The following is a 12,798-nucleotide window of genomic DNA, read 5'->3' on the forward strand; positions in this document are numbered from 1 at the left end:
ACTATAGAGAATGAGTATGGCGCCAATAAACATTTGTGAAAAATATATCACGGTGATATTTACCACATAATTGCGTTGTCCACATAATGGTGATGTGCGTTTACAGTATAGCTTTTTACTGTTTTCATTACCATTTTTCTGTTTTTTCCTTTACAGATCACTGACAAAAAACAATTATTTTTTTGCATGCAAATCTTAAGCATGCAGAACGTGTACTGAACATTGAAAGGCACATGTACATGGTTTAATATAGAGTAGGGATTGCGCACAGTCCTGAAGAAGTAAGCCAAGGGGATGACTTTTGAAACATGTTGACCCAGTAGAGGGCCACTCATAGTAGTCTCTCGAAGTCTCCCCATTTTTTGTGTTGCCAGCTAGGAAAGGCAATAAAATTATTTTTCTTCCACTAGCCAGGCACCTTTAAAAAAGAATTTGCACGGCTACTTTCCTGACCATACCACCTTATGAACTACACATAACCCATTTCAGAAATTAAGTGCTTCCACGTCTACGTAGATCATAGCACGCCCGCCCCGTAGAGGGACGGGAAGACTCCAATAATGAAGCATGACACTGAATTAATTTTCAGTGTGTGAGGGGTATTTAAAAACACTGGTTTTTTTCCCCCCTTTCCCTGAAACTGCAGGGGGCTAAACACTCTTTTTACGTCACCATTAGAACTATAATCTTTCAGATAATGAAATAATTTTGTATAATGCAGTGGTTGGATCTTTTTGTTGACTAATAGTAATAAGAGGATGATTCTACCTTCAAGCCTCTTCACTCCCCTTTATTTTTTGTTCAGTGAACCAGCCAGGTGTAGAACCACCAGGAAAATGCCCTGATGTTCCAGCGATGTCCAGAGGCGAAGAGCCTCCTGACATAGGGTCCACAACCCCACTCCGCCCTGTTTGATGCAATACCACATGGCGGTGGTGTTGTTTGTGAACACCTGCACTACTCTCCCCTTGACAGAGGGAAGGAATGCCGTAAGTGCAAGTCAGATCACCCGGAGCTCCAGAAGGTTGATATGGAGCCTGGACCCCGCCGGAGACTAGAGGTCTCTGATCTCTGCCTCTCCCATATGGCCGCCCCATCCCAGGAGGGACGCATCCGTCACCACTGTGTGCTCCGGTTGGGTAAGGGAGAGGAATCTGGCATTGACAAAATGCCGGTTCGTGAGCCACCACCGCAAGGGTTGTGCAGTGCCATCCGAGATCTGGACGTAATCGGACAGATTCTCCTGATGCTGCGCCCACTGGAACTTCAGGTCCCACTGCAGAGCCCGCATATGCCATCTGGCATGATTGACCAGCAGGATGCAGGAGGCCAAGAGGCTCAGCAGCGTCAGGGTCATTCTGACCGAAACCCGGGACATGAGCTGAAAGATCGGAATCATAGCCCGAATGTCCTGGACTCTCTGTACGGGAGGTTAGACCCGAAACTGCGCTGTGTCCAGAACCGCTCCGATGAAAAGGAGCTTCTGAGAGGGAATCGGGTGTGACTTCGGCAATTTGATGGAGAACACAGCGAATGCAGGTCAGCCTTAGTCTGGAGGTGGAAGACGACTGTCCGGGCGAGACCGCCCTCAACAGCCAGTCGTCGAGATGAGCTGCGAACACTGCCACCCTAGGGGCGCTGGTAAGGCCAAAGGGGAGCACGGTAAACAGAAAGTGCTTGTGGCCTACCATAAACCGTTGGTAACTCCGGTGGGGCGGCAGGACGAGAATGTGGAAATATGCGTCCTGCAGGTCCAACGCTACCATCCAGTCTCCAGGGCAGACAAGACCTGAGCCAGAGTTAACATCTTGAACTTCTCCTTCTGGAGGAAGCGATTGACGTCCTTGAGGTCCAAGATAGGACACAGGCCCTTGTCCTTCTTGGGCATCAGAAAGTAGTGGGAATAACAACCACGTCCTACTTCTGGCGCAGGAATGAGCTTGATGGTCCCCTTGGCCAAGATGGCCACAACTTCCTATTGAAGAAGTGCCAAGTGATCTCCCGACATGCAGTGGTACTGGGGTGGCATGGCTGAAGGGGTAGTCTCTAAGGGGAGGGAGTAGCCCCTTCGGACTTTTTGTAAAACCCACTTGTCCGAAGTGATGGTGCGCCAGTGGGGGAGGTGATGGTGAATCCTGCCGCCCACTGGCATGTGATGTGCCTGAAACAATAGACTAGGAAGATTTGGAGGCAGTGGTGGCTGGAGTGGAGGTGGACTGACCCGCTCGCTGGACCACTGACCCGGCGGGTCCCACGTCCACACTGAGACTGTTGCTGTGCAGGCCTGTGGCTCTGAAGCAAAAGTGTTGGGCACTCTTTCCGTGGCCACGAAAGGAGCAAAAAGCAGAAGGAAGAGGAGGGCGCTTGGCTGAAAGACCCAAGGAATTGGCCGTAGCCCGCAAATCCTTAAAGCACTCCATCTGCTTTGTTGTCAAAAAGGTGAATGCCATCAAAGGGCATGTCCATCAGTGTGTTCTGGACATCACCAGAAAAAACAGTTGTCCTCAGCCAGGCGTGGCGCCGAATCACCACCGTTGTGGAAATCTCCCTGCCCAGCGAGTCGTCGGTGTCAAGGCCACAACGGATAGTGAACTTGGCTGCATCCCTCCCTTCAGCAATAGCTTGAGAGAGCACTGTCCGGGCCTCCTCCGGACATTGAGGCAGCACATGCGCTACCACATCCCACACAGAGTGGGAATAATGGCCCAAGAGGCATGCGGTGTTCACTAACCGCAGCCCTGAACTGGCGGAAGAAGAAAATCTTACCGAACTGCTCCAGTTTCTTGGATTCCCTGCCCGGTGGTGCCTTTAGGGTGTCACTTGAGGGAGATTTTGGGCATTTCATTTTGCTCTCTTTAATGTATTAATGTGACAACGTGTTTGCATCTTTATCAACACTGGCCTATGGTTCCACTCACATGCTAATGACACTATTTGTGTGTCAGCAGGGATTTATTTAAAATGTTTAGGACTTTGAGGTTCGGGTGACTAAGATTTTACATAAAGTTCAAAGACAGAAGAACATCTTGTGTAGACCAATTGCCTCTTGTACTTTATTGCTTTACTGTCTTTCATATTTGGCCACCATTCTTTTTGGCATGTATTGTGAATGGAATCCAATGTCAGAGCAATTGTGAAGAGTGTTTTGTTATCTATCTAAATGAGGACTACCTATGGAAACATCAAGTCCCAGACAAATTCTAAACTATACTATGCAAATGCTCTTTATAGTATGGCAGGCCCCAATTCAAATTTCAGAAATTCCAGAAACCTGTGTTCCAACCTATATTCGAGCCATAAGTTAGTCTATGGTCTGCTCAGACGTTGCTGTTGGATCAGTAATGGCTTAAGTAGATTTAAAATGTAATTACCTCAATTGTAAGTGCCCAAAGGGTAATGTACATCTGTCTATAGGACTAAACTGCAACTTGTCTTCTCGACCAAGCCAAGCGATCAGCCATGCAATAACTTTCCCCTGTACTATCAAGGTTAGTGCGTTGAAGTGGTTGGCAGTTTTCTATATATATATACTGCTGAACTCTATACCACATTATTCCTTCACACCCATGTCCTTACCACTTAGTTCCCTTTCATAAAAGCCTAGAAGACATTCAACTTGACCTCTCATTAATTTTCCAGTTTTTGGTTTAGCTTGGGTACTCCAGAATTAATAGACTGCCAGCTAGAAGCTATTGCTTTTGCAATGTTTCCCAATGTTGATAGCCACAAATTTCCAGTTTTATTGGAGCCACTCATTTGAAGTCAATTTCCTGCATGGTTACAAACTATTGCGCTGTAATTAGTAAAACAATATTTCCCTTTTTTATATTGCATGTTTTTCATCATTTGCCTGCTGTAAGGAGTAAAGGCAAAAAGGTAACATACAGGAGAAAATATGTCTCAGACATCAGACAATAAAAAGAAATTCAATCATCATCTATTCAAAAAGATCCAGCAAATGTATGAGGCAAATTCAATTTCTCTTGAAAATTGTATTTCATCTCCTCACCATGTATGAGCTTTCGGCAAGTTATTAGTACTAGCATCAATCTGGTGTATGGTAAATAACCGTGGTCCTGCAGCACCTGCAAAATGCAAATAAACAGGAAGAATAAATGAAAAATTATACCAACAAAATAACAGCATGTAAACCATAGTTACTTGCAAAGATTTTCCCAGGGGCCAAAAAGTTTGGTCTGTGATGTGACTGAGGGCTGCACTGAAGCCTGCACGGTGGTGCTCCGGGGTGGGACGGGTTGGTGATAAGGTGAGTGTGGAGAAACTGAAATATATACATCTAGTGATTGAACTGCACGATGTGCAGCAAAAAAACCTGGGATTAATGCAGACTTCCCCACTTAACCAACTTGTGTGATCCTCTTCAATTGTTTTATTTCTCTTTCCCTTCTTTTTTTCCCATTATCATATACAGGAAGACCTTAAAATACATGGCTTCAAGATGTGCGCTGTGCAAAACCTTCCTGTGTTTGATTTAAGAAAACTATAATATTGTTTATGTATAAGAGGAACCTAGGCCACCCAAAAAGTGCACATAACTGACTTGCTTCTTAGTTCACTGCTGGCATTTTTGTCAGCATTTGGGGGGAATAATTGATATTTCTAAATTAATGTTAGAAAACTATATAGTTAAATACTTCTCTGTGCACATTTTGTGAATTCTGAAGAGACTATCATATTTTACATTTTTGCTACAAGATGTTTTTTTAACCCCTTCACTGCAGCGGCTATTCCGCCGCAGTGCTAAGGGGGGAGGGCGGCCGAGCGGCGGGTGCATGCTGGTGACGGAACCGCTCCGTCGCCAGCGTCGGTGGCGCTGTGCTGATGACGTAGCGGTTCCGTCATGGCCCCGCCCGCTCAATAGAACGCCCAGCGCGGAATCCGCGCCGCGCAGGCGCGTCGGGTGGGCCAGGACGGAACCGCTCCGTCATCAGCACAGCGCCACCGTGGCTGATGACGGAGCGGTTCCGTCATCAGCAGGGGAGGGGTTAAATGAAGGTATTTCTAAAGCTGCAGTGCAGCACACACTAGTTACTTCCTTTAACTTCAATTAACCTTTGAATACATACCTGCCTGTTTATCTTTTTTAGATCGAGCCTGGGTAGCACATGCGCAACTGCGAGGCATGCAGTATGGCTTATGAAGCCCCACCCACTTTACGCCCATATTGGTCATCGGCTTGTGTCATTGTCCTTCGTAAAAGCTGACTTGCGAGTAATAATTAGGCTTGTTATTCCCTCCATAATACCGCCTTGTCTGCATTTGTAACTTTCCATGGCGACTGCCCCTTTTACTTCGGTTGCGAGACATTGTATCTAACTTACTCTGTAAGCACTCTTTTCTTTAACGGGGTTCTCCTACTGCAGGCACGACTTGCTTTCCTCGCCATGCACGCTTTCACTTTCAAGCAGCCCCGGACAATGACAGTCGCTTCTTTAAAGTGAACTAGATCTTGCATTTACTAGAGTTTGAGCTATTGCCATTGTAAATGACAATAGCTTAAACTCCCGTAAATGCAAGACCCATTGTCAGTGATGAGTCCAGTAAACAGCAGCCCACACTTGCGGTTTACCAGGTAAAGGTCAAGAGGGCTGATGTAAACACTCAATTTGTAACTAACACAATCATCAAATACTTCATGTTACTTCCAGGCAATTTTACCTTTCTTTACCCAAACAATGTATGCCACTAGATTTATGCTACATTTACTAGGCAGCAAACGTCATCGCTATATCGAAGCTGGGGCTTCTAAGTAAGATGTAGTGATATTACCCGGGAAACAAAATAAGGAAGGTGGTCTCTTTAACAGACACATGAACTGGAGTGACACATCAAAATGTTTTCAGGTATACAATACAACCACACGGATGCTAAGCAAGGAATACATTACGTACCTTGTAAGCATCTGTTTGCTGCATGTAGTGCTGTAGATTCACATGCTCTGCATACTCCTGCCATCTAGTGTTGGGTTCGGATGTTGCAAGTTGTTTTTCTTTAAAGTCTTCTTTCAAGTTACAAGGTCTTGGTAGCTCCTCCTCTGGATGTAGATGCGCATGGTCACAGACTCCATTGTTAGACAGTTTTCGTCCCAACAGCTGAGAATAAGTATGGAATGGTGTGTACAGGAAGAACTGTGACCATGCAAGTAGAGATAAATACCTTAAAGAGCAAAATATCTTGAACAACTACTGGCTCCAGGGGGAGGAGGGTGGGTACTTGTGAATCCACTGGACTACATGAAACAAACCGATGGTTACAGGGCAAGTAACATATTACGTTCATAGAAAGTGTAGTTGTAAATACAGATGCTCTGCATAACTAAAAAGCAGTACTGACAAAAACTCTAGCTATTCTGTGGATGGTGCAGAGGTCTGAAACAAAGTCCAGAGGACCAGCTTGATCAGCTCTGGCCTGTGCTCATGATAGCACACCCACACAATGCTTCTTAAAGGTGTGTGGAGTGAATCAAGTGGCAGAAAAGCCATAGTAGTGCCCTTTAATGCTTCTCCTGAAGCACCAAGGTACATAGGTGGGAAGGTAGTTTTTTAGCTGAAGCATATTAGGTCTGGATACATTTAACAATCCACTTGGCAATCTCTGCCTTTGAAATGGCGTGGCCTTTAAGAGGCTGAGGGAAAATTACAAACAGCTGTTGTGTCTTGCAAAAGATTTGGTCCTGTCAATTTAATACACAGGAGTACGCCAAACAACAAGTGTGCGGAGTGCTCTTTCGGCTACTGAGTTAGGTTGTGGGAAAAAGACAAGGAGCTCAATGGATTGGTAAAGGTATAAAGGAGAGATCACCTTGGACAAAAAAAACTTAAGATTGGTTTGGAGAACCACTTTGTTCTTGTGGACTTTGTAAAAAGGTTCCTAAAGAGTAAAGGCCTGTAATTTCACTCAGGCATCTGAGTGAGGTGAGTGCGATGAGATACACATGTTCCAAGAGAGAAACTGTAAAGGGTAGAGGGGCTCGAATGGTGGCACAATTAGTCTGGTGAGGACAATGTTAGGATTCTAGACAAGGGCAGAGGGTATCCAATGTGGGATTGCTCGCTTAAAGCCCTCCATAACAGCTTTAATAAGAGATTTTGAAGAGAAGAGTGTTCACTGTCCTGCATGTATGCAGCAATGGCGGCTAGGTGTAGACTGATTGATGTATAAACCAACCTGACCTTTGAAAGTGTAGGATGTATGAAATAATGTCCAGTATTGTAGGGATGAGCACATTCATTTTGTTTCGGGTGCAGTAGTGCACTAAACGTTTCCACTTGGCAGCGTACCGAGTACGTGTGGTGGGCCTACGGGCTTCCGCGAGTATGTCCATGCACTCCTGCAGTAGCCCCAGCTAACCAAAATCTATGACTTCAGGAGCCAAATTGCTAGTTGAGCTTCCTGGAGCCTGGCTTGCCATGGTCTTGAGTGAGAAAGTCGGGCCTGTTGGCGAGCTTCTTGTGTTGGACAATTGACATCTCAAGCAGGGTGGAGACCCATCGCTGTCTGGCCCATTCTTGAAACACTAGGGTAAGGGATGTTATCCTCAGCTTCCTAACCACGTACGGAATAAGTGGAAGAGGAGGAAAAGCATAGACAAAGATCCATGAACATTTTATCCACAACATTGCCTATGAATTGGGGTTATGGAAACCTAGTGGCACAGTTTTGGCATTTTGCATTTTCTGTAATGACGAAAAGGTCTATGACAGTGGTAACCTACCTGTGGAAGTGGGGAGCAGGACTTGTGGGTGAAGTTCCCACTTGTGGACTTGTTGCTGCATCCTGCTGAGCAGGTCTGAAAAGTCATTGTTCACTCCCTGCATGTACTCTGCCAGAAGATGAACCAGGTGATGGATGGCCCAGTAACAATTCTGTTGCACTAGGGCTGACAGGGAATGCGGAGGAGTGCCTCCCTGCTTCTGCAGATAGAACATGATGGTCATGTTGTCGGTACGGACCATGACCACCTTGCCTTGAATTTGAAGGAGAAAGGCCTTGGGAGCTAGTTGAATAGCTAACAGCTTCAAGTGGTTGATGTGGAGAAACTGTAGATGTCACAGACTCTGGACTGTTGTGTTTAGGTGTGCCTCCCTAGCCGGCCAGAAAGGAGTCTTTACAGAGGAGTCTTTAGTGCAAGTCACTTTGGGGTACCAGGTATGAGAAGAGTCTACCTGCAACAGGTTGCTGTGAAAGAGGGAAGGACTGGCCTTCTCTGCTTGCACTTTTGATCAGCCCGTCGTCGAGGTAGGGGAAATCTTTGAACTGGTAGTGTTGATCACTTACCATGAAGTAGAGGTAGCGCTGATGGGCTGGATGATTCAGGATGAAGAAGTAGGCATCCTTCAGATCAAGGGAGGCCAGGAAGTCGCCAAGCTGCAGCAGCGGAATAACATCCTGTATGGTGACCATGTAGAAGTGCTCTGATAGGATTCATCTGCTGACAGGATGGAGGTCGAGGACTGTTCTGAGGAATCTGTTGTTCTTGGGGAAGAGGCAGTATAGGGAGTGGACGCCTTTGCCCTGGTATTGGTAGGACACTGGCTCTGGGGTTCCTTTTGACAGGAGCGCCTGACCCTCCTTGTTGAATGGGGGATGGTGGAATGTTTGATGGGGTGGTCACGAGCTCCATGCTGTAATCATGTTCAACGATGGACAAGACCCACAGGTCAGAGGTGATCTTCCAAAGGGGATGAATCACTGTAGTCTCCCCTTGACAGGTGTTGTGTGATCAGTAGGGGGTGATGCAGGGCAAATCCCTTTTTGGAGGTAGAGGCTTACTAAAAGATGGTGCTTCTGTCCCTGCTCTTAGAGCTGTTCCCTCTAAAAAAAAAAACAAAGGGAAACCTCTGGAACCCTACTGGTGATAGCGTTATTGCTGTCTCTGGTAGAACTAGGAAGGTTCTGGGGATTTTGCTTTAGAGCCCCCCTGGACTATTGCCTCTGAAAGAAGCCCATGTCGGAGGGTACCTACAAGGCACTCACTGCCCTGGCAGTCTCAGTGTTTTGTTTTTATTTTTTCTAGCACTGTGTCAACCTGAGGTCTGTAGAGGTAATCCTCATTGAACAGCAGGCTGATGAGGTGTCATTGCACCTTCTGCTTCAAACCATACATGTGGAGCCAGGAATGGCATCTTAAGATAACTGAGGTGTTCAATCCCCTTGCAGTGGTATCGTCCACATCGAAGGTACACCTGATGTTGGCATTAGAGATGGCACTGCTTTCCTTAACCAACCCCCCCCTACAGTACTGCTCATTAAAGTGCTGCAACAGCCTCTCCATCTCCTCCCACTAAACTCTGTCGTACCTAGAGAGGAAATCTACCAAGCTTGCGATGAGCCAATGGCTAGCCGCATCTATTGCTACTCTTTTTTTCTGCAGCTTTGTTACTTTCCTTGTCAGGAGTTAGAGCGTCCCTGGAGGCTTGGGCTGCAGCTCTTTTTCTAGTGGGGCGACCACTATTGAGTCATGTGGGATAAGACCCCTGATGTAGAGTAGGTCCAAAGAAGCTGGTTTGTACTTTTTCTCATTATATGGTATAAACGAACAAGTTACTTACCTTCGGTAACGATATATCTGTAAGAAACATTAGTTAGTGTTAGATTCCTTACCTTAGAATATCCCCAGGCGTCAGTCTGGATCCGGAAACTTTTGCGTAGCAGTACCCCTGCGCGTCGGTAGGCGTCGTCTGCAGGCGTCCCCTGCGGCTCCGCGTCCGTCGTCGGCGTCGTGCGCCGTGATGACGTCGCTGGAGTATATAGACGCCGCCTCCGCGCGCTGACGTCAGTTCTTTGTACGCAGCTTTTCCGCGCCAGGAGACGCAGAGCCATGAGAGAACCAACACTGGTGCCATGTAAAACTAGGGCCCTGAAAGGGATGTCCTTAACCCTAGGTATCAGTTCGCAGAACGGGGAGGATGGGTGGGTTCGGTAAGGAATCTAACACTAACTAATGTTTCTTACAGATATATCGCTACCGAAGGTAAGTAACTTGTTCATCTGAAAGAAACACGTTAGTGTTAGATTCCTTACCTTAGAATAGATACCCCAGCAATACCAACCCCGGTGGTGGGTCTGCGAACCAATACATTCCTACACCAGAAAGTCCTGGAGGACAGAACGGCCAAAGAAGCCATCCCTCCGGACTTGACTGTCCAGGCAGTAGTGCCTCGCGAAAGTGTGCAGCGAGGCCCACGTAGCCGCCTGGCAAATGTCCTGCAAAGGGACTCCCCGGCCCAAGGCAGTTGTAGCCGCCGTGGCCCGAGTGGAATGGGCCCTCAGCCCAACAGGAGGCTCCTTTCGAGCCAAAGAGTAGCACGCTTTGATGCAGAGAACGACCCATCGAGAGATGGTCCGTTTATGGACCGCCCGTCCCTTCTTCGCACCCACGTAGCCAACAAACAGTTGGTCATCCACCCGGAACTGGCGTGTGCGATCCATATAAAATGAAAGCGCACCTTTTGGGTCCAGACGATGGAGCCGCTCTTCATCCTTTGAAGGATGCGGAGGCGGGAAGAAGGAAGGGAGGGTGATGGACTGCCCGATGTGAAAGGCCGAAACAACCTTGGGCAGGAAAGAAGGTCTAGTCCTCAGAACCACCTTGTCAGGATGAATGGACAAGAAAGGAGGTTTGACAGAAAGAGCCTGGAGCTCACTCACCCTCCTGGCAGAGGTGATGGCAACCAGGAAAGCCGTCTTTAAAGTCAGGAGACGGAGAGGGCAAGAATGAAGGGGCTCAAAGGGAGCACACATCAGAAAGGTCAGAACCAGGTTCAAATCCCACTGAGGCATCACAAACGAAACAGGTGGAAACATGTGAGTGATGCCCTTCAAGAATCGAGTTACAATCGGGGATTTGAACAAAGAAGGCTGATCAGGAAGCCTTAAAAAGGCTGAAAGGGCAGAAAGGTAGCCCTTGATAGTGCCCAGAGCAGAGCCCTGCTGGGCAAGAGAAAGAAGAAACAGAAGAACCTCCGAAAGAGGGGCAGAAAGAGGATCCACAGCCTTTGCTGTGCACCATGCCACAAATCTGTTCGACCGACAGGCGTATACCGACTTAGTGGAGGGACGCCTGGCTGCCAGAATAACATCACAGACTTCAGGAGGCAAGTCAAATGGCCTCAACTGCCGCCGCTCAATCTCCAAGCATGGGGGTGGAGACTGGACAGGTTCGGGTGGAGGACCGTCCCCTGCTGCTGCGACAGAAGGTCCTCCTGAAGGGGCAGGCGGATCGGGGGACCGACTGACATGCTGAGTAGCTCGGGATACCAGTACCTTCGAGTCCAGTCCGGAGCCACAAGGATAACTTGGGCCCGGTCGCGCCTGATCTTCTTCAGCACTCTGGGCAGAAGTGGTATAGGCGGAAAGGCGTATAACAGACCGCAACTCCACTCGCGCCGAAAGGCGTCGCCGTGCGAGTGCCGTCTTGGAAACTCCAACGCGCAGAACTGATGACATTGCGCGTTCTCTTCTGTGGCGAATAGATCTAACCAAGGCTCTCCCCATTGCAGAAAGATGCCTCGCGCCACGTCCGAGTTCAGACGCCATTCGTGATCCATCGAGCACCGACGGCTGAGTTCGTCCACCCTGGCGTTCAGAGAACCTGCCAGGTGTTGAACCGTCAGAGTCACGCCCTGACGTTCCAGCCATTGCCAGAGGCGCAGAGCCTCCTGGCAAAGGGTCCACGACCCCACTCCGCCCTGTTTGTTGCAGTACCACATGGCGGTGGTTGTCCCGTTGACAAAGGGGAGGAATGCCTTCAGTGCCAGACGAATCGCCCGCAGCTCCAACAGGTTGATATGGAGCCGGGACTCCGCCGGAGACCAGATGCCTCTGATCTCTGCCTCTCCCAAGTGGCCACCCCAGCCCTGGAGGGACGCGTCCGTCACGACAACGTGCTCCGGTTGGGGAAGGGAGAGGGATCTGCCTCTGACCCAATCGCGGTCCGTAAGCCACCACTGCAGTTGTCTCGCAGTGCCCTCCGAGATCAAGACGTGGTCGGACAAGTTGCCCTGATGCTGGGCCCACTGAAACTTCAGGTCCCACTGCAGAGCCCGCATCCGCCACCGGGCGTGATGCACCAGAAGGATGCAGGAAGCCATCAGTCCCAGCAGCCGCAGCGTCAACCTGACCGAAACCCGGGATAGCGGCTGAAAGATGGGAATCAAAGCCTGTATATCCCGGACCCGCCGTTCCGGAGGATAAACCCGAAACTGCGCCGAGTCCAGAACCGCTCCGATGAAAAGGAGCTTTTGAGAGGGACACAGGTGTGATTTCGGCACATTGATGGAGAACCCCAGGTCGTGCAAGAGGTCTGCCGTCATCTGAAGGTGGTGGACGACTGTCTGGGGCGAGCCCGCCTTCAACAACCAGTCGTCTAGGTAGGGGAAGACTGAAACCCCCAACCTGCGCAGATGGGCTGCGACCACCGCCATCACCTTTGTGAACACCCGTGGGGCGCTGGTAAGGCCGAAGGGAAGCACGATAAACTGAAAGTGCTCCAGGCCTACCGAGAACCGCAGGTAACGCCGGTGGGCCGGCAGGACGGGGATGTGTAAATAGGCATCCTGCAAGTCCAACGCTACCATCCAGTCTTGTGGGTCTAGAGCAGCCAAGACCTGAGCTAACGTCAACATCTTGAACTTCTCCTTCCGGAGGAAGCCGTTGACGTTCCTTAGATCCAAGATAGGTCGTAGGCCCCCCTTGTCCTTCTTGGGTACCAGAAAGTAGTGGGAATAGCAACCACGCCCTACTTCTGGCCCAGGAACGCGCTCGATGGCCCCCTTG

The 12,798-nt window shown here is 48.8% G+C and overlaps 1 protein-coding gene across 1 annotated transcript in view; it reads right to left on the minus strand.

Annotated features, from left to right (window-relative positions):
- The window catches only part of SMURF2 (SMAD specific E3 ubiquitin protein ligase 2), a 1,116,208-nt gene that overhangs the window by 31,371 nt on the left and 1,072,039 nt on the right, over positions 1-12,798 (minus strand). Inside the window, exon 18 of the mRNA XM_086930925.1 lies at positions 4,010-4,085. Coding sequence (XP_086787051.1) covers positions 4,010-4,085 — 76 coding nt within the window. The remainder of the gene's footprint in view (positions 1-4,009; positions 4,086-12,798) is intronic.

The sequence above is a fragment of the Lissotriton vulgaris genome, chromosome 7 (genome assembly GCF_964263255.1).
Source record: "Lissotriton vulgaris chromosome 7, aLisVul1.2, whole genome shotgun sequence".
Classification (NCBI taxonomy): domain Eukaryota; kingdom Metazoa; phylum Chordata; class Amphibia; order Caudata; family Salamandridae; genus Lissotriton; species Lissotriton vulgaris.